The following is a 23,360-nucleotide window of genomic DNA, read 5'->3' on the forward strand; positions in this document are numbered from 1 at the left end:
GGTGGTCAAGTTGAAAGTCATATTGTCTCCTGATTCTCACTGCATTTCCTCCTCGTCCTGTAATTCTGGGAAAGCTTGCATGGTGAGAGAGTTAATTTTTTCCTGGCTTCAGTGATTTAGACCATAATCATACAACAGATGCAGCTTATCTCTGAGAGCAGTCTTTATTTCAGTTTAGTCTATCAGGCCTGTTGCTTAGTTAGAGCCAGCTGACTAATTGATTTAAACAATGTGCACCGGAAGTTTTGAGTTATATTACAGAGTTGTTTGGACACCACCAAATTTCACAGGAAAGGACTCAAGACACAGTTAGGTGGTTTGGTATCACAGTAGCACTTGGCACCCAAGAGTGAAGCCTATTTTGGCTACTTGGATGTAGTGATTTTTTTTTGGGGGGGGGGGGGAGTTCCCATGGAAGATTTCAGAAGTGAGGTGGGAAGAGTGGGGAGGAAACAGATCTTCACATATGAAGGGGTTAGTTTATAGGGGAGGAGAGTTGGAAAATTTTTTAGACTACCCTTACTGACAAAGTCAATGATATGATATTGTAATAGCATAGCTTCCCTTAACCTTGGAAATGATCATTTGTTTGAAGACACGCAGTTTAAGCTTCTGGAGGAGCCGTAACTTACTGAATAATATATCAGAAAAAAATTATTCTATACACTCTTATCCTCTATTAACCCAAATGGTTTTAGTCTGGTTTTCTTTCTTTGTCTTTTATCACTGAGATAGATTAAGTATTTTTCCTCTCACACACAAAACACCAAAGGATCCTAAAATTTAGACGCATGACAACGACATTGTTATAATGCCTTCCTCAATTAACAGGTGTGTATATTCCTATCAGGACATGGGTCCAAAACATAGAGGCAGTGGTTCTGCTAAAACCAAATAGGGACAGATTATTTATCTGTACTCTCATAACTTCCCAATGATTGTAAATAATGTGCAAATCATACAACAGACGAGTTTTTATTTTTTAAAAAAGCCAAATATCCACACTGATTCACCTAATTTTTGCTATTCATGAATTCATCACATATGTAATTAAGGACTATGTATCAAGCAGCATCTTCTAGGAGGCTATTCTGAAAGGAGAATTTCAGAAGCAGTCTGTTTTTTCCAACTTACCTAAAAATAATGTGACATACATATCATCTATTAAAAGGCAACTCTTTTGGATTGATGTTTTCTTAAGTGTTATCCTACATTGGGAAATATTTCTTATACTTTAAAACTCACATAGCGCATAGGTTACATTACAAAGTCCCAGATTTAGTTTTGCCTGTGTGTTTCGGGGGAGGTGGGGAAGGGTACGACAACACTTGTTTGTGACCACAGAAGCTGAAACTGTCACTCTTAAACAATCTCACTAAAAATCTATTCTCTTTATGCTATATAGGTAATGTTTTCAACACTTCTGACATGTAGCCCTCAAGCCTAAAGAAACTGTCAACACTTCAGCACTTCTGGCTGGCAAGCTGTATCTTGACTTTGGGGGCAAACTGTACAGAACTGTCTCTCCAATGTTCTAAGACCTTCTTCTAGATATTAAGATCTGTTATCATTCCACCAAATGTGTCCCCTATTTCAGAGTTATTGGGAGTTGTGAAGTTTCTAAAGCAGAGAACAGAATAGGTCAGCTGAAGAAACAACACAGTCATCACCGAAATTTGGATAGAAAACTGTTTAGACAACAATACTGCTGTTAATGAAGAAAACATTTGTTCTTAGGCAACCTGGAAAGAGGAAAAAAAAATCAGTGTCCTGGCAATAAATCACAGGAGCACAGCTGCATCTGGTAAACAGACTGGGATAGCTGTTTCTCAGCAAATAATGTGGATGAAAGTTAAACTTGCTTTAAGATAAAATAGAATATACCTGACAGTTAGGTGGTACCAGAAATGGAGAAAAAAATTAAAATTTTCCCTTTAATATTCTTTTAAAGAGAAGAAAAAGGTAATTGGTCCCAAACTCCCTTCCAAGGATGTTGCTGCTGAATCTATCAGATTCACATCTAAATAAAATGCTTATATTTAAAAGTTACTTTAGAAGAATGAAGATACTGAGAAAAAACTGGGCTTTCCAAGGCTACTTAGGTTCATTTTGCCCACTGTCTAATTTACTAGCTGTGTGACTTTGAACACATCACTTTTCCTTCCTGAGCCTCAATTTCTGGCCCACTTAACCCACGGAAATACTGCTGTTAACCAAAGGAAATGGTGTACCCTGGAGGCATATGGTAAATTATAAAGTATCCAACAAATACTATCTCTTTTTATTCCCTGCCAAGAATTATGCTGGGTTAGGAAGATCAGAGACATTGTTTTATTCAGAGCTCTATCGCCAGTGCCCAGAACAGTGCCTGGCAGACAGTAGGTTCTCAATAAACACTTGTTGAACAAATGATTTTTTGAATCACTCCTTATACTTGGAACTAAGCGAAGCCAGAATCGTTTTTATCAATAAGATATATGAATGTCTCAAGTATCTCACCCTTTTGTTTTCTTCAACAAATAGCATCTTTCTCACTGTTTTTCTTAAAGAAGAGGATCTTGTCTGGTCAATTATCATATTTACCTTTTAAAATTCTGAAACAGACCCATCCTATGCAATAAAGAAAAAGAAGAAAAAACAACCCTAAAAAACCCAAGCATCGCCCATCCCCTTCCACTGGCAATTCAATGCATGCTCCTTTTACTTTTGCTTTAATTGTGGTGCCATCCAGATTAATGCTGCAAAGCTGAATGTGAAGCCAGACCCAACGTGCCTGAGTTATTAGACACTCATTTTCGTTTTGTCTGGTGGAATGGAAGTTTGGCATTAAGCACTTTTGTCAAAGCCAAACCACCGTATGACTTTAAGTAGAGGAAATCGATGGTCCAAAACTGAGTGTGCTGTTACCATTAACCACCCAAGGGCTTCCCTGGTGGCGCAGTGGTTGAGAGTCCGCCTGCCGATGCAGGGGACACGAGTTCGTGCCCGTGTCCGGGAAGATCCCACATGCCGCGGAGCGGCTGGGCCCGTGAGCCATGGCCGCTGCGCCTGCGTGTCCGGAGCCTGTGCTCCACAACGGGAGAGGCCGCAACAGTGAGAGGCCCGCGTACCGCAAAAAAAAAAAACAAAAACAAAAACAAAAAACCACCCAAAATACATCTCATGTTGGCCATAAAATGCAAATTACAGGGATCACACGATTCAAGCCATCATGAATTTAAGCCTTTCTTTCGTTCAGAAAAAGTAGATGTTTCTTCAGTAGGAAAGAAACCTGGTTCACAATATCTTTTCTGTATTATTTGCCAAGCCAAGACGAACGTATTCACACAACTGTATTAACTCATTCTCCAGAGATGATTGACTATGAACAATAAGCCCATTGAGTCTCATGTGCTTAGGGGGAGAAAATAAAGGCAACTAACATTGAATTCAATACTCCTTGGTACAAGCCACATACATGGATTAAAATCAATGCCTAATTTGTCCCCAGGAGGAATACATACAACAACATTCCTTTAGGTGGACAGATGTCCTTAAATTCAGCTCAGTGTGCCTGTCTGCAATTCCATTCTATCAGTAAAGCAACAATGATCAAATCAACACTGTTGTTCAGATGTTGTGAGCTACGAACACATCAGGAAACTAATGTATTTAGGCAACCTACGAATTTCCTCTGCAAAAAAGAATTTGCAACATGGCCAAAATTGCTCAAAAAAAAAAAAAGGGCTGTCTAGAATTAACAGTTGAAGTATCAACCTGTTCATCATACAAATGTTGCAAGAGCTCTTACCTTGCTCGCAAAGTGCACCAACGTAGCTTGGAAGGCAGAGACACCTGAAGGTATTAAACCCATCGACACACGTGGCTCCATTGCGACAAGGATTAGAGTGACATTCATCAAAATCTGAAACAAAATCATAAAAGGCCACAAAAGTACTTTCAAAACAGGTCAAAGGATCTTATTTAGTATAAGATTGCCAGGTGAAATACAGGATAGCCAGTTAAATTTTAATTTCTGATTAAAAAAGGAGAAACTTTAGTATGTCACATGCTTTATTTAGGGCATACTTATACTAAAAAAAAATCTTTTTTTATCCAAAATTCAAATTTAACTGATCTTCTAATATTTTTATTTGCTACATCTGGCAACCCGAAGAAAATTTCAAATATATTCAGAGTAGGGTCATTATCTCCATTGCTTTTAGATGAGTCACATGAGTCCTAAAACCAATAAAGAATCCCCCTAGCCTTCCCACTCCCTACCCCAGCTCACACTCTGATAACCTCACATGTGGAACACTGAAAATGCTTAACGGAGCATAGCCTCTGGGCTCTTCCCTCTCCAATATATACTTCACTCTGCTGCCTGTCATCTTCTTTAGACACAATCAAGATAATTTTACTCATTGGCTTCTAAACATTCCAAGGGCCCCAATTATCCAGGGCAGTGGTCCTCAAAGTGTGGCCCCTGGACCAGCAGTATCAGCATCACCTGAGATTAGAAATGCATGTCCCCAGGCCCACCCCAGACCTCCCGAATCTGATACTGTGGAGGATGGGAACAACACACTGTAGTTTACCAAGCCCTATAAGGGATTCTCACGCATGCTAAAGTCTCAGAATCACTTGACTAGAGGATGAAGTAAACCTCTTCAGTACATTGGATCCAGGACCTTCCTAGACCTATCTAGATCCAACCTGCTTTCCAATACTCTTTCCCAATGTTTCTCTCTCACAAACCCCTAGGTAGGCATCCTGAATACTCGTAGCCCCTCGGATGCATTCTGCAGTTTGTGGTCTCTGTGCTTTTGTTTGCTGCGTTGAGTCCCCCTCTCCCACTTATCAAAATCTTCCCCAACTTCAATCTGTATCAAATGCAACCTTTCTAACATAGACCTCTATGATCTCTTGTGATGAAATGAATGCCTTTATTCCATAGCATTTTGTAATTCCACCAAAAATTTAATTAATCTTTATATTAAGTATTAAAAATGAATATACAAAGTAAATTAAATTTCTAAGAGGTATATACTGTATTCTTTCCTAAAGAAATGGCCTTAGGAAAAATATTATATAATAATGCTGGCAAATACTTTTATAGTGTTCACGAAGTGCCCACACTGATCTAACAGCTTCACATATAATAACTCATTAAATTATTTTTAACTGATTGTAATGTGAAAAAGAATGGGGGCAACAGAAATGTTTTTATACACATATATGTAAATTTGATATTTAAAATATAATTACTTCTTAAATGTTATCTATTGCGATCTCTATATCCTCACTGATTAGTACACAAATTGAGCTTACTAGCTCTGTTGATTTTTTTTTTTTTTAAAGATAAGTATTCTTTTAACATGAATGCTGGGGGTTTTATCTCAATACTGCTGTGTAATCTAAAGTGTAATCCATGGGCCTTCCTTATTTGATCATTATGAGTAAACCATTATGGTGCTGCCGGAAGGAGCACCTAGTCGGTTGATCCCATCATTTCTTTTCTAGAGTCAACATCTATATTCAACCAAATCAAAACTGGGGTCCTTTTTAAAAGAATTTTTTAAGGAAAAGGAAACCTAAATAAGAATGGGAGTAAAAGGAGCTGATTTAGTAAAGAGACAGTGATATTCTTTGGAACCCAAAAGAGAGGAGGAAGACAACAATGTCACAAGGTCTTGAGGAAGAGGTGGGTGAGGCTGGTCTCTGGGGACAGCCAGAGAAGAAGCTTTCCTTTTCCACATGACAGCAACAAGTTATCTCAAAACAGAAAAACTCCCTATTTTTTAAATAGAGCTTTCTTACAAAATTTGTATTTAAATTGATAATTTATTGATATGCAGATGTGGGGACAGATCAACATATTTGTCAATACTTAACACTACTTTACATTTGTAAAGTCTATGTGTAAAAAACACACAAAGACACAGCTGACCCCAGTAAGCTTCACTGAGTCTTGGGTATATCAACAAAATTCAGTAAATATCTATCCCTCTTTCCCACACCCTACTTAACTTACTCTAAGATTTTAATTTCACTTAACATGTAATTCATCTACACATAGGTTTCTCCGAAATCCTCTGATTGATTCAAGCAATATAAATTCTCCCCCAGTACATCTTCTGGAAAAGCGCTACAGTCTTTCACGCGAGAACATCTTACCAAGTTCACACTGGTCTCCACTGTATCCTGGCACACAGGTGCACACATAGGAAGTTTCAGTAGGATAACAGGTGCCCCCATTAAGGCACGGGTTCGTTTTGCAACGATCAGGTCCTACCATGTTCAGGAAAGAAAGAAAAGCAATTAGGCTCATCTCTACATTTCAACATATTTTAGCATAAAATGCCACTTCTCGCTACCATAACATAAGCTTTACCATAGCAATTTAGAGATACTACACATTCAAAATTAACATTAACTTTTCTCTCTGGAGTGTTTCTTGGCATTATAACTAATTATTACAAATTGCATCTATTCATTTCCGGGATTCAACCATCATTATTTTAAACAATATTTTATTAAACAGTATCTGGCAACTAATACATTCTACTGCAGATTTAGTTGGCATGATAATGGCAATTGATTTTAGTCAAAATGATTACACGTATGTGCACGGTGAATGGAAAATGTATTCTTTTAAACGAGGTTAGTTCATGTGAAATGGCTGGATACACAGAACATGCATTCTTTTTAGCATTGGCTTGTTACCATCATTTGAATTATTATTGCCTTTTACCACTTAATGCTCAGAAACTTTTTCTTCGAAAGTGTGCACTGAAGTCTCTTCTGCTACATTAATATGCTTTTTCCAAAAACACGTTCCAAATGTACTCCTTTAAACTATACTTGAAGAAAAGCAACACATGGATTAAACTCTACTGTATAAAAACAAACCCGAATACAAAAACCTCACCTTAAATGAAACCCCAAATTTTTATTACAATTTTCTTATTAAAACACAAAATTGACACTCCTAGCGGATCACTATAAAGGCCAGAGATACAAATTTATGAGGTGAAAATGGTTTAATACGTATTTTCTAAATGCAAGTACTTTTACACTATATATTATTCTGTAATATATTATTATTATTCTGTAATATATATATTATTACATATGTTATTGTGTAATATATATATTATTCTGTAATACTGCATGGATAACTTTATTTACATTAATAGCTTATATATATTATTTGAATACTTTTCCATAATTGCTTGTTTCAGATGTTTAAGAATCCAAATGAGAGTTAAATGTTTTACAAAAGAATTGAAATAAATAGGTCATATATGGAATAAAAATCATATTGTCAAAAATTGAAGTCCTGAAAGAATGTACACGAAGAAAAGATGTCTACTTATGAAACATGAATATTTGGATAAACAGGTACTGCTATAGAAGATAACTGAGCCTTTCCCACCCAGGAAAGTCAAACTCACACTTTCTGAGTGTTAAGAAAATTCTGGACTACTAGAAAGACTTGATAGATACACATTCGCATGTGTGGGTTCAACATGATAATTAGGTTAATTCAGATGGTTGCAACTATTTCTTCAAAAGCGACCCCAATTTTGCTAAGACTCTCCTATAGTTCTAAAGATATTTAAAATCGCCCTGGCCATTTTAGCCTTCTGCTTTTGAAAGCACACTGCCTAGATGACAAGGCTATGGTCAACAGCATATCTACATGCCGCTCTTAGTGCAAAATCCAAACGACATTTAAGTGAAAGGGCTTGGTAAAGTGCTATGTGCTACACAAATGTGAGGTACAGCATTATTCCCGCCACAGACATGAGACACCATGCGAGAGTATGGGACAAGGACTTGACAAGGAAGGGGGCTGTGAAGTTAAAGTAGTTTAGATTAGAATAGTTTTGTTTTTGTGCATTTTATTCTCCCCTAAACACTCTGTAGTCATCTCTGAAAGCTGAAACTGCAACAGATAGACCAGGCAATCCAACAGGAGCTACTGTTTACTGAATTAGCCTAAAGTGACAGTGTGTTTTGCAATGAAGACGCAAGCTCTGATTCTAGGTAAACATTGTGGACTGGATAACTGGTATACATTTCTCATTCATTTGTCAAATCTAACTCTCTCTCTATATATAGTTATTACCAGTGATTTCTATATCGTATTTTATCTAACCTGAAGTATATTTCAACTAAATTACAAAAGAATAAATATTGGCCAGATTACTAGGTTATCATTTACAGATTAAAGAAGGAGTGACAACAAAAAAATCCATCAGCCACCTTTGATCAATTTTATTCACGAAATACTTCAAGTCATTTATGAAAGTTACACTTTATGACTATTTCACTCTAACTGAAGCACAACAAACTGAAGCATTAGTAGCACAAAAGATAAGTTTGAAACAATCAGAAGAATAATTCTAAGTACAGCCATGCTGTAAAACATATTCATTAAAATATTTTCATATATTTGATATCATATAAATATGATATCAAAATATCATATTTTTGGGGCTTCCCTGGTGGCGCAGTGGTTGAGAGTCCGCCTGCCGATGCAGGGGACGCGGGTTCGTGCCCCGGTCCGGGAGGATCCCACATGCCGCGGAGCAGCTAGGCCCGTGAGCCATGGCCGCTGAGCCTGTGCGTCCGGAGCCTGTGCTCCGCAACGGGAGACGCCACAACAGCGAGAGGCCCGCGTACCGCAAAAAAAAAAAAAAAAAAAAATCATATTTTCAACCAACACAGTCCTAGAAGTACTGATTTTTTTTTTTTCTAGGTAGCAACTAGGTGGTGATAGCTACTTGTGGATTCCACTGACATTGTTATTTCCATTGTTCTTGGAAAACACCATTAAAGTGAACTTTTCAACATTATCAAGCTAGAGTAAAAGGAAAATAAATTCTACACAGTAAACATTCCAAGATTTCTGACTTACATATCATTAAATATCAATTATTCATTTTTATACCACCAAAGACCAGTAGAAAAAACCACCTACTTTGGAGTGGGGCTGATTTGGGTTCAAATCCCACTTTTGCCATGACGTGTGTGGCTACAACCCCGGGCAAATTACAGAACTTCTCTGAACCTCCACGTCCTACCCTTTTAAATGGGGATAATAACGTGTGCATTGTAGCCTTTTTGTGAAGCTTAAATGATATAGTCTATATGAACCAGCATCAAATTCGTGCTTCCTGTCCATTCAGTAAAAAAAAAACAGAAATTTCTCTCAACAGGCAGAGCTTGAATATATGCTGGATGAATACTCCCTATGGCTAGGCACTGTGTTAGAAGCATTATGTAGAGCACGGGAGCACGGGAGCACGGGAATTACACAAAAGTATGAACTGATAACCAATATTGCATGAACTATGTGAAGTGTTTATTAAAGTTATTTACTAGTCTCATTTTTAAAGACCTGACAGATTTTGATATTGCCATAATTGCACCCATTCATGAGAGATTTTTCAAAAATAAGATGCTTTTCCTGTTTTTAAAACTAAGATGTATAACTACGGGATATAAGACAAAGCAATACTTTAGTTGTGGGTAAAACCAAATTGAATTTTTATACCATTAACAATTTCAATTTTTCCATGTTGCAACTGTATGTTGTTTCTTACACCCAGAAAAATACAAAGCATATCTTTAAAGCCCCCAAATAGTCTATACTTACTTTCATTGCATCTCATTATGGAATCAGTACTATGGCCTGTCCTGCTGTTACATGAACAATACAAAAACCTTCACTGATTTTAACATCACAACAAAAATTATATACACATCTCTGTTAGGACCAAGGGACTGTTTCCAAGCTGGGAAACAGATTTATCAGTGTTGTGCCCTTACCTGGTAAATAGATTGCTGTGCCTTCCACTGACTCTTCATTAATGCCAATCAGGAAACTGGTTTCATTAGAAGTTTCCAGAAGGGAAAATGATGGTGTTGCAAGCTCAGTATTTAACTCTGCGGTGCTTAGTGTCGCCTGATTATTAGAATCAAGAATCCTCGCCGATACTTGCTGTTCTGGTGCTGCTACTGTGGAATCCTCCCCTCTGATCAAAGCTGCTTGTGTTTCAGGGTTTATTTCCGGAGGAGAAGGGACGGTGGGCCTCTCAGAAGTCTGTGGGCTGGCCTGAGGCACCACACCTGCCTCGACCCCATAAATCACAGAAGCAGAAGTAGAATGTGGCCACAGTGTAGCACCTTCTAACACCATTTCACTTACAGCTGTGACAACAGTCCCAGCCTCAGGTGTTTCAATACTGGGAAATACCTTGACTGTGTCTCCAGAAAGTTGAACACTGGTTTTGTTTTGAGAGTCTTGGGAAATCTCAGTTTCTTCTTGAGCAATGAATTCTGTGGCAGAAGCCTCCATTTGTTCTAATAATTTAGGTTTACTTTCATCTTCTGAAGGCTCTGTGTCAGGAGATATGGATGGAGGCTCAGTTATGTGAAAGTCCTCTTCACTTGAGGGTTTGAAAGTCACTTCAATATTTGCAAGTTTTCCTGGGGGTACTGGGGATGTGCTGGCGTCTGTACTTGGCAGAGCTCTTGGCTGGGGGTCCTCTGTGTGCTCAGAGGCTCCTCTGCCTAAGTGGACACTGAGTGGAGGAGATGATGGTGTCCGAGAGAACAGCTTTGCAACAGCTAAAACTGCTGATGTATCCGTGGATGCTGGGGGCTTGGATCCTTCCATCACATCAGGTGCCTCTGTTAAACTCTGAGCCGTAAGGTAGGCAGTACCAATACTTACGTAGCGGGTAGGATCTATCAGTGCCTCCTCAGCCCCGGAAGAGAATTCTGGTTGAAGAGAGGGACCCACGTGTTTCTTTTCTTCATCCTCATTCTGTGTCCTTTCCAAATGGCTCAATGTTGATATTATTTCACTTTGGTCCGCAATAGCTTGACCGTCAGACAAAGTGCTTGATTCAAAGATGTCATCCAGGGTTTTTGCTTCAATTTTTGGTTCGTCAATCTCTGGATTAACTGTGGCAGACTTACTAGGAATGGGCAGGGATGTTGCTGTGGGAAGCAAAACATCTAATTCTGTTTCTGGGCTAGGGATGGGTATCCCAGGTGTGAAGATAAAGCCCACGTGATCTAACTGACTTCTGTTTTCAGGAGGCATCGATTCGTTACGTGTTGCCTGAGTGTAATTAGCCAGAAGAGTATCACCAGAGGCCTCAAAGTTTTCCTCAGTTGAAGAGAGGTTAACAGCTGCCTCAGACTTCTCTAGAACTTGAGTGCTGTCTTCATTACTGCCAGGTGGCCCTGAGGGTACCTCTGCATCTAAGTCCGTTTGCATTCCAAGGATGTCTTCATATATAGGTTTAGTGTGATCAATATCTATGATAGTATTTTTATCTGATGTCAGCTCAGGTAGAATTTCAAGGATGGTACTCTCTGTAATTGTCAATATTAAATCCTTGTCCTCTTTGTCCAGATCTATAATAATATTTTCAGTGGCTTTTCTTCTGTCAGGTTTTAATGTGGAATCCTCAAATCCCCCAAAATGGTCTTGGAAACTGTCTGCAGCACCTTCTGTGGACATTTCATAGGACATTGTACTTGACAGTGTGCTAGTTGGACCAGGGGAGCTTTCATTCTGCTCTGAATGAAGAAGCAGCACCATTGAAGCTGTTGGGAATCCATCAACAGTGACAGCTTCAGCACTTGGAACCTCAGAATGTTTTTCCAGGGATCTATCAGAAACAAATGTGGTGCTGCCTTGCCTAGTTGCCTGAGTAGTTCCAGAAGTGTGGACTAAATCAACCACATCCAATTCCCCAGATCCTTCTCCAGAATGTTCATCAAACCAGTCAGATGGTTTTGGTGTTGATGTAACAAATCCTTTTGCCATTTCAGGACCATAAGTTCTAGCCAGAAAATCAGTGGAAGAGGTTGCTGTTTCTTTAGTTTCTGCTGTTGAAGTATTCTCATTAGAGACTTGATCAGTCGTAGGCTGTGGTCTCCTAGTCTGGATTTCTTCTGCCCGACTGTGTGTCTGATTTTGAGGATGTTCCATGTCTGCAGAGAAAGTGAGAGTTGCTGTGAAGGGTCCTTCTGTTGTGGTGTCACTTAAAATTTCTAGTAAGGTTGTGCTGGATGCTGTCTCATTGGCTTCGAACATGCTGTCTATTTTGGAAATGAGTGGTCTGATTTCATTTGCCACATTTCCCATTCCCTCATAGTCTCCAGTTGTGTCATTTAAGATGCTGGTTTCTAAACTTTGCACTTGAGAAGTCTGGGGATATAATGTGCTAATGACCTGTTCTATTTCAGTAAAATTCACTGATACTGTAGTAGGCAGAACTTCTTCTCCTGATCCCAGTCCAGAGAATAAAAGATCCGTATCTGACTCTTCAATTATTGGTCTCATAACTTTGGGAAAGGGTTTTATACTTTCTTTCTCTTTGATTGTTGAACCTGTAATTACACTTTCAGCTGGTATTGATTCAGTCACTGAGGCAGTAGCTAAGAAAATATGGGATTTTTCAGTAACTTCAGGGAGAGTAGTATACGACTCTAAGCCCTCTGAATCCAGGTTTGGAGTAGACACGTCAACTGAGGAAATGCCTTCCCCCTCCATTTTCTTATTGTTACTGTAAGTTTTCTTTGTTGTTAGTGTAGAATAATCTGTGGTTCGGAGTCCAGTTTCAGGAAATGTTTGTGAATCGAAAGTTGTTTGTTCTGGTGCAACAGATCTTTGAGGGGGTTCAGAAGACTTTTGTTCTTGAATCTTTTCCTCTGACACTATTTGACTTTCAATTCCTTGCCTTACAGGGTTGACTTCTTTCCTGGGCCATAATTTGTCTGGCTCCATAGTTGGAGGAAAGTCCATTGAAACTGTCCCATTGACCTTCACTTCCTCCTCTTCCTTTGAAGCTTTAGTACTTTCAGCTTCTTCTGTTGGCAGGATGGTCGATCTTTTATCAGTTTCACTGATATCACCTTCTTCACCCAATCTTTGGTCAATAAATGGGGAATCGGTCCCAGAGACTTTTCCCACAGCCCTGGGAAACACTTGGTCAACAGAGCTGCTTACTGAGACCAATTGCTCACCTGAGCCCTCAGCTGAGGCTGTGAACTCTTCCCAAGGGAAGGCTGAAGTGCTGACCAAGGTGCTACTAGGCTCTTCTGAGTCAGCTGTGTGATTACTGTGGTCTGAGGTAGGTATTACAGATGGTGACATCTGGGTATCCTTAAATGCTGCATCCCCAGAGCCTTCCGTTATTAGCGTTTCTTCTTTTGTTATGGGATGAGATACTGTCGAGTATTCTTTGAAGTCACCACTGAAATCTTCCTCCAAAGGAAAATCTGTAGAAAAGCCTTTTATTTCTGCCCCATGAGTTGGCTCTCCTGAGATCTCTGAAATCATGTTTCCCTTGGATGTTTGGCTTTTAATTTCAGCAACCTCTCTGTCCATTACAGTACTCAAAACTAGTCCAGTTGGCTCAAAAGGGAATACAATTTCCACATGTGGAGACAAAGTGCCAGCTGCTTCCTTTCTGGCTTGAATTTCAGGCTCTAAATTTAATGAAGAAACGGTGGTGGTTTCTGGGTCGGCAGCATCTTCTCCAGAGCCCTGCTCCATAAAGACAGAGACGGGGCTACCTGGGACGGTGGGCGGCACTTCCCGAACCCCAGGTTGACTGCTAAGGCTGGGCTCAGCAGTCTGTGCCCCCAGATGGTCTAAAATGTTTGTTTCTGTAAAGACAAGAGTAGAATTTGCTGTTTCCGTTTCAGACTGTGTGGGTGTCATCCAGGACATAAAACTCTTCCTGGTACCAGATACTGAATCACTAGATGTAGTTTCATTTGAGTTTTCTAATTCAGAGGGTAAAGTTAATTGATCTGATCTCTGCGTGGGCTCATGTACCTCAGCTGTAGAAGCCGTACCTGTAGTTCCCTTCTCCTCATCTTTCCTTGTCTTTCCCTCAAGAGATGTACTGAAAGCCCACTCAGAAGTGTCTGTCTCCCTTGCAGATTTGGTAGGCACTACTGCAGAAGATTGTTCAGAAACCGAATATACGGTGGTTGCAGGAACATCCAAAAGGCTCTCTGTGATCATTATCTTGCTAGTGTCTAAAGTAACGAGAGAATCTGTAGTATTGTTCTGTGATAAATCAGTTACCATGGCAAACATTTTATCTTCTTCTGCTTCCCCAGAGCCTTCTGGAATCGGAATTGAAGGACTTCCTGAGAACTCTACAATTTGTCTAGGGGTTATTTCCACCCAGCTTTCTACTGTGGACAGCGGCTCATCAGGCCGTGGAGTCCCTGTTAAGGTAAATGATACATCCTCTGAAACATGCGCTGATACAGAACTTGCAACTATACTTGGAGTATATGTGGTAGAAGTACTTTTTTCTGCCTCTTCACCAATTGTTCCTTCTGTAGCCCTTGAAAAGACCATTTTTTGAGATTCTTGGTCAATGGCGGCATCTCCTGAAGACTCTTCAGGAAACAGAGGTACTGATTCAGTACGTTCATGTACCAGATTATCAAGGTCGGGATTTTTCTCTGTGATTGATTCTGGCCCCTCTGTGGCTTCTCCCTCACGGCCTGGGGCTGTGGGGAAAATATCAAGCTCACCACTTGAAAAATGCTCTGGTGTTTCAGGGTAAATCTCAGGTCTCCATGTAATTTCAAGGGATTCAGTTGTTTCTTTAGACTCATTAGGTTGCATGGCAGTAGGCATTCCAGTTTTGGTGATTACAAACTGATGACTATCACTTTCACTGCTGTCTGAAAAATTTTGAGAAGGTGCAACACTTTCGAACTGGCCACGCCTAGCTTCTGCCGCTTCTGGGTCCTTGGGCACAGTGGTAACTAGATGCTTTCCATTTATGTACTGCACAGATGGGGTGGTCGTGACGTCAGTAGCATTGGCACACTCCTCGTCTTCCCCTTCATCCTCTTCACTGTGGTATAGATCAATTTCAATTAGCTCAGGTAAAATTTCAGCAATTAGATCATGCTCTGGATCTGTTTCTTCACTACAAGGCTCATCTTCTTTAGATTCTGAATCTATTGGATGACCAAATACCCTCAAATCACTCATTCGACCTGAAAAAAACAAAGAGTTTTCACAATACTTAAATAGAAGATTTGGCAGTGTACGACAGAAGAAATCGATAGCTAGGCTGGCTGATCACAGTCTCACACAAAAAGGATTCAAATCTTTTCACATTAAGAGCAATCACCCTTCTATACATGGTTCTCAGTCTTCGAATTTGCTGTTTGATATTAGCAATGGGAAAAATAAATCTAATTTAAGATTGTAGCAACGGGTTATGAAAACTCTTCAACATGTTTAACACAGCAATGTCCTTAAAATGGAACAAGGAATCACATACACACATTGTAATCATGAAATATAGGAATTCATCTTTGTGTGACCTGAAAAAAAGTTAAAAGTTAAGACCACTTCACCAGATCATACAGAAAAAGTAACTGATTGCTGTCCTTAATGTAGGAGGACGCTTAGATGCGCTCTATTCAATAAGGAAATGAGAAGCGATTCCTTCTGGCCTCTTGTCATAATTTGTCCTAGAAGACTGTTTTTAGAAAAGCAAAAGAGAGATTTCTTTATAGCCCTTTCACAGTGTGATGACAACCCCACCCCAGTGCAACAGTGAGACAAGACTTAGCTGCATAGGTTGCAGGCACACCCCATACACAAGGGCAGGAAGCCCTGGAGGGAGAGGGGGGTCTCCATGCAGGGATGGCTCACTGAAAGCACCAGGAAAGAAGAGCCCTCCACACCTTTACACCTTTATCCTTCATGAGAGGTGACCTGGATTCGGTCAGTTATCATTCTTTTTATTAACCTTTTCTCCAAAGGAAGTTCAGAAGTCACAGCTAAACATTAGAACTAGCATACTTTAAATAACACTTATCCTCAGAACGTTTCCTAGATTGTAGATTGCCACAGGGTACCAACCACTAAGCCCAATTGCCTTTTCTGTCTCCAGATATCCACCAGCAAAGCTCCTTGTCCAAACGCCAGGAGGGAGGCCATTCTGCACCCTCACTTTCATCACGGAGGAATTCAGTCATCCTAAGAGAGGGTCCTGTCACTGCAGCTGTCCTAGTCTCAGTGTCACGGCAGTGCAAAAAGGTACCTGTGGGTGTGCTAACCCAGGAAGAAGACAAAGAGAAGCACGGGGGATGGCCCCAGGAACACTGTCACAGAGTTAACTTTCAGCCTAGCCCTGATCCATGCCACACACACTTAGGCTGAACCTGAGAACTTAGAGGGGGAATAATTACGACGGAGGCACCCCTGCCCCCCATCGGTAGGGAGATGGCTCCTGTTGTAAGAAGCTGCTCCCGGGATGCCCCTGGTGGGACAGCAGTCAAGACATGGCGCTCCCAAGGCAGGGGCCTGGGTTCCATCCCTGGTCAGGGAACTAGAGCCCACATGCCACAACGAAAGTTGGGGCATGCCGCCACAACAAAGGCTGGGCGCAGACAAATAAATAAATCAAATAAATAAGACAAATAAATAAATAAAATAAATAAATTTTTTTAAAAAAAAAAATCCGCACCCTTCCACGCGTGAAAGGATCAGTATCTAGCATTTACCGATGTCAAAAAAGAAAAATACTCTATTGAGAAGGTAGCAATATTGTTTATATTCTTTATGTCAACATAAATATATAAGAAGTATATGAACTATCAATAAAAACTTTACGGGGCTTCCCTGGTGGTGCAGCGGTTAAGAATCCACCTGCCAATGCAGGGGACACAGGTTCAATCCCTGGTCCGGGAAGATCCCACATGCCACGGAGCAACTGAGCCCGGGCACCACAGCTACTGATCCTGAGATCTAGAGCCCGTGTGCCACAACTACTGAGCCCACTTGCCTAGAACCCATGCCCCACAACAAGAGAAGCCACTGCAATAAGAAGCCCGAGCACCACAAGGAAGAGTAGCCCCCGCTCGCCACAACTAGAGAAAGCCCGCGCACAGCAACGAAGACGCAACACAGCCAAAAAACAAGGTAACTTAAAAAAAAAAAAAAAAAAAAAAAACAGAAACTTTACGGAGCTCCTTCTCTTTTTAACCATGGTTTGCTAAAAGAAAACCCCAAAGACCACAAGACTTTTATGTAACTGGAAAATATACCATATTTACATTTATCCCTTTCACTCTAATAAAAACAAAAAAGAAAACTCTTTTTTTTTTCTGTATCCCATTTGCATGTGTTGTCTCCATAAAACACTATTTGTGTTGGAGTGGGATACTCTTCCCTATATATCTATATCTATATCTATATCTATATCTATATCTATATCTATATCCATCCTATTTAACTTTTACACACTACAAATCATTCCTTATATCTCCACCCCATACATTCAGCCTTTCAACTATGTAAAAAAAGGAGTATAGGTATTCAAATGAATGAAAAATATTTCTACCATAAAGAGAAATGAGGTCAATACATAACTCCAGTATATTATAAAAATATAAAATGAATACAGATGATTTCTGCCACTGATGTTACAACTACACCTAACTGCCAAACTTAAGGAAATGGCTAAATGCCTCACCTTTTTTTTCCCAAACAGAGTAAGTTCGTTCAATATTAGATCACTGAAGTTGTTACTGTAATCTTATATTGCCTCATGGTGTATATATTTTAAAAGAAAACATCTTCAGATGATAAACACCTTTTAATATGGCTTGTGTTGAAGGCTACCTTTCACTAAGAAAAAAGAATGTGAGAGACTATATATGCATGTGCATATATAGGTATATGAGAGAATACATCTTTAAATGCTTTCTGTACAAATGAATCTCTTGAAATATCACATTGGAGTCTTATCTAATCACCAAATCGAGTAATCTCTCATTGTTAATACTACTTGAACATAGTAGAATTAAGCCACACTCAGTTAAACTATTCTGTTCAACTCTGTAGGATTTAACAGGAACTTCAAAAATACGCTTATCTTAAATTGCTTATAGTGTCGTTTTACATACAACCCTTTTCATTAGGTTTCACTAGGTGTAAATGAGAATTCACTATTAAGAATTATCACAGGGCTTCCCTGGTGGCACAGTGGTTGAGAGTGTGCCTGCCGATGCAGGGGACGCGGGTTTGGGCCCTGGTCTGGGAGGATCCCACATGCCGCGGAGCAACTGAGCCCATGAGCCACAACTACTGAGCCTGCGCGTCTGGAGCCTGTGCTCCACAACAAGAGAGGCCGCGATAGTGAGAGGCCCGCGCACCGCGATGAAGAGTGGCCCCCGCTTGCCGCAACTAGAGAAAGCCCTCGCACAGAAACGAAGACCCAACACAGCCAAAAATAAATAAATAAATATTAAAAAAAAAAAGAAAAGAATTATCACACATACAGTTGCTAAATTCCCACAGCATCTTGTATTTAAATACAGAAAGACTTTCAATAAGAAGCATGGGTCTGTGTCAAAAATATAAAAAATCCCCACCACATTTTGTGCCTTTTTACAAATAGTGGAGATTAAACTAACCATTCAGCCAAGCTTCTCCAGCCAAACACAAGGATTAATAAGGAAATAACTGCTTGGTGTTCTTTAGTTATAAACTCGTAGGCTAGGAATAGGGTAAAAATACTCAATGTTATTATAGATTTATATGGATTTCTAAATAAATTCCTTACTTTTTTAGAAAACAAAACTGACATAAACATATCCTATGATCTTCTTAGTGAATAATTATAGATAGAGGTTTCATTAAGTATCATGTTGGTAGCTCTAAAAATAAGTGGGGTGGAATAAAGCAGAAAGAGAAAAGACACAGAGGCATGTCAGTGTGTCAAATGTCAGCATGTCAAAGGAACTGACACCCTGATGCTCACTTACATGTTTTACAAAGGAATGAATAATTTTGAAATAAAATGTTTTTCTAGCAAAGAAAACAAAGAAGTCATTGTAAATCAACAATTTATATAGTAATTTCATTGACTATCAACTCTTATTGTCTACTTAATTCAATTAATTAATGTCCCTGACATTCACTATATATTCTCTAGTTTTAGTTCAATGAACAAAGGATAATATTCTTTTAGTCCATTTTCCACTTGGGTAAGGAACTCTGACATTTCTTATTGCTCATAAATCTATGAGGACTTCTTAGTATTTTAGACCATTGTATTAGAAAATTTCACCAAAAGACTCAAATGTTAGATGGAATACATTTTCTAACCTAAATAAATATCACAATATTTCAATCACAGCCATACAAACACAGCAGAGAGTGGTCTTTGCATATACTTCACAACACAGCTCGGCATCATACTGGTTTTTGCACGCAAAATTAAACGTATCACCACAAACATGCATGGCACCCAAACATGTTATCTCCGCAGGACCAACTGATTGCACAAAATTTACTGAGTACCTATTATCTATGAGACTATATGGCAGACACATGTTTACCAACTTTACAGAGACCTAAGACCTCCAAGGGTATCTTCTAAATCTCTCTCTTTTCTCTCTGAAACAAATACTCTTGCCAATAGGTTAGAGAAATGACCTTACTATAACTCTTTTCTCCCTATTTTTTTTTAAAAAGGACACTTTTTCAGTGTACATATTGAGAATGTACCAATCATTAAATTAAAATTAGGATTCCTTTTTCCACTTGCCTTACAAGCATCTGATCTGACTTGCCTCAGAATGGTAGAAAACACAGAAATACTTTAAGCTGTTTCATCTTATGCTTCTCATGGTACCTTGAAGCTGGCACTGACCAAAGAACTATCAGCACATCGTAATAAACAGTGATTTTAAAAGTGCTCATTGGATATGTACTGTAAAAATATTTCACTAAATGAGAATTCTTAAATAAAACGAAGATATGAAATGTGAGTTGGAATTAGTTTCCTTTTTCTGAAGGAAGATTCCCAAGGAATCTTCTCACAGTTAAGTTACTAGTATTTATTATTAAAATAAGTTGTGTTCCAAATGGTTTCTTCCATTTTCTTAGTATTGGTTTGAGGGTGACGAAAATATTCATTGCCCAGGGCTTTGAAGATAATTTTTTCTGCCAACAGATTCTCTACAGATAAATCTACATTTCATTCTCAGCGTGGCTAGTTTGTTTCCATATTTTTTAAATTTCATTTAACCTACCTAGTATAGATAGGTGAATTCTTTCCTACCACTGCCACCTACATCTCACCCATATTCCTATTTGTTTATTTAGTTTCTGAAATTACTTCTTCATCCCCCTTTCTTGTCACCACCATCACCCACCACGCATGCTATGAGAGAGTTGCAAGAGCTATAATTATTGCAAACCAGAAAAGTTTCTTTGTAGGGTGTGGCAGGGGGACACCTGTGCTATTGTGAAAGCAGGTATTTCATTACAAAGTTGTGATCTGCTCTACTTTGTACCAACAGTGCAACCTCAGGGAGTAATTAATATTCCCAGCTCTTAGATGAACAAGTCCTTAAAAAAGATGGCTCTATTTTAGAATTTTATTCTAAGGGTGATATAACTTTTATTTGGATTGCAAGAGTCAAACCGCAAAACTCCACAAGGTGTATATATAATCTTTTCTATGTTTACATGAATGTATTTTAACAGCTTGACTTGAATATACCGGTACCACGGTTAATAGATTTTTATAAATGGCATTTCACACAAAGCTTTACTGCTAGCAGACCTCAAATTATTCACCAAGTATTTTTAAGTACTTCATGGCAGAGTTTTGTAGACATAGCACAAGTCTTCCAGTCTTACTGTTAGCAGACACAAAACATAGTTGCTAAGATGCAGAGGCAGCTGGCTAAAGTTCATGTTCTCTATAGGGAATTTTACAATTTAAGAGCTTTTAATTAAATGTAATTATATACAAATCTACTCAGCAGAGAGATATTAGGATCACATTTCTTTATTAAAATAGTTTTCATCTTAATGTGCATCAAAAAATATTTTGGTTCTTTATTAAAAAAATACAATAGACAGCCATACTGAAGTATTTAAGAAACACTTATAGAACTAAAATAGAGAAAACTGGAAGTTCTCTAAGATGTTTAAGCTTTCTGACACATACCTATGAATCTAATAACCAGACATAAGCAAATGCTTCAATTTCATTCACCTTTTGATATGTTCTTAATTAAAATAAAATGCCAACTGGCACCTTATAAAGCAAAGAAAACCACCTAATGTGCATTTCAACTAGATTGTCTCAGACATCCTAAATTCCCCATCATTTTCAAAATTTGAGGCACTAAAAATGGTGCCAACTCAGGATGTTGAAAAAAGAATTGACATTAGTGATCAAGATATAAACATCCTCCCCAAATCTTGTCAGTTGTTTTTGCGTACTTAATTACATTAATAATTGAAAAATCACGTGATATTTATATCAATACCCAATTCCTCCAGAAGTGAGAGATTACGCTAGAGGCTGGGAGATCAAGATTGGATTCTGTCGGGCTTCCCTGGTGGCGCAGTGGTTGAGAGTCCGCCTGCCGATGCAGGGGACACAGGTTCGTGCCCCGGTACGGGAAGATCCCACATGCCACAGAGCGGCTGGGCCCGTGAGCCATGGCCGCTGAGCCTGCGCGTCCGGAGCCTGTGCTCCGCAGCGGGAGAGGCCACAACAGTGAGAGGCCCACGTACCGCAAAAAGAAAAAAGAAAAAAAAAAAGATTGGATGCTGTGATTTGCATCTCCCTATTAGCTCTGCTAGCTGAGGTTCATTTGGTGCACCACCCAAGCATGCTATCTTACACTGACAGCTCCCTCTTGCTGAGCGAGGAGCTCCATATTTTTCAATTCATGAATTTTACACCCAGAAAGGGTAATAAACAATATAAGTGTTTCTGATGGCCTCACTTTTGAGGCAGACATGATATGGGGATGATAAATGGGAATCAACTCTTTTCCCAAATTCAGATAATCCTCTAATAATGCTGTTGTTTCAAGTGGAAAGAATGTGTTTAGATACAGTCATCTGGTCTAAGTGCGCTTAAGGAGTTATCACTGAGTGTGGGCTTTTCTTGCTTATAGAAGAGGCCCAAGGGACTTCCTAACTTCCAATTTTTAAAGAGTAAGGGTTTTCCTGGAGAGCTTAATCAAGTAATTTTGGGCCCTTCAAGCATTTTTGAACAATAAGATAAAGAGCTATATGAAAGAAAATCCAGGTTATTTTGGTTTCTAAGTGTTTCTTTGAAAGCAGAACAAATAAACAAAAACCAACCATACCGCAGTACTTTTCTTATCTTTTTCATGTTAGTTCTCTAAGGTTGTCAAAGCTTTTCATAGATAAATAGATGCTAGAGAGATAGATAATAGACAAATAATTACCAGATGTCCTAACACCAGAAAAGTACTTTGGTCGAAATCAAGGATTTAAAATTTAAGTAAAAAAACTTTGACTAAAGTAAAACAAATGCCTCTCATAAATACATACATACATACATATATACATTTATATGTGTGTGTGTGTGTGTATATATATATATATATATATATATATATATATATATACACTTCCTTTTAAGCCCCCATATTATAGCTACTAAACTTACCAAACACCATTTTATTTTAATTACACCATCCCTTCTTCAAAAGTCATCTCTGTCACCTGACCTCTTCAATAGGGTGTTCAAACAGCTCCATCACTGTACACACATTTATCCTCTGCCTTTTTTCTCTGTTCTCATTCTCTGCACCTCTAAGTTGGATGCAGAGAATCCATGCCCCCATCTCAAGATCCTCCTCATTCCCAACTCACGCTTCTGTTCAACAAGAACACTCCTGCCCCCAACTTGGAATCTTCATAAACCCTCCTTTGAACTTCATCCCTGCATTTATGAATGATCCAGCAGAAGCCCCTAGATATCTCTTCACTAAAACTCATCAGCCCAAATTGGCTGTATCTTTAATTTGTATGCCATAGGACTTATGTCATATTATTCTTATTTATAACTTCTCAGTTGTTACTATATACTTGTTTCACCTTCCTTACTAACTTCTATATTCCATAATTAAAGTGAAGGGATCCTTTAATATGTAATGTTCTCCTTACACTAGCCACTTAGCCCTTCTTTTGGGAATTTAGTTGGATGAATGTCTACACATTTATTTATCACCAAGAATGGAAAATTTGGGGCTTCCCTGGTAGTGCAGTGGTTAAGAATCTGCCTGCCAATGCAGGGGACACAGGTTCGAGCCCTGGTCTGGGAAGATCCCACATGCTGTGGAGCAACTAAGCCTGTGCGCCACAACTACTGAGCCTGGGCTCTAGAGCCCATGAGCCACAACTACTGAAGCCCTCGTGTCACAACTACTGAAGGCTGCACACCCCAACTACTGAAGCCCATGAGCCACAACTGCTGAAGCCTGCATGCCTAGAGCCTGTGCTCTGCAATGAG

General features: G+C 39.2%; 1 protein-coding gene across 4 annotated transcripts in view; it reads right to left on the reverse strand.

Annotated features, from left to right (window-relative positions):
• VCAN (versican) overlaps nucleotides 1-23,360 on the reverse strand; it is a gene marked incomplete at both ends in the record, with an annotated part of 100,571 nt that overhangs the window by 26,677 nt on the left and 50,534 nt on the right. For 2 of the 4 annotated variants that reach the window (XM_082836357.1, XM_082836356.1), the window contains 3 exons: nucleotides 3,791-3,904; nucleotides 6,160-6,273; nucleotides 9,823-15,045. In XM_082836357.1, the coding sequence (XP_082692483.1) occupies nucleotides 3,791-3,904; nucleotides 6,160-6,273; nucleotides 9,823-15,045 (5,451 nt within the window). The remainder of the gene's footprint in view (nucleotides 1-3,790; nucleotides 3,905-6,159; nucleotides 6,274-9,822; nucleotides 15,046-23,360) is intronic. The other 2 variants (XM_082836359.1, XM_082836358.1) reach the window with 1 other exon arrangement.

Source organism: Leucopleurus acutus, assembly GCF_964270905.1.
Source record: "Leucopleurus acutus genome assembly, chromosome: 3".
NCBI lineage: Eukaryota > Metazoa > Chordata > Mammalia > Artiodactyla > Delphinidae > Leucopleurus > Leucopleurus acutus.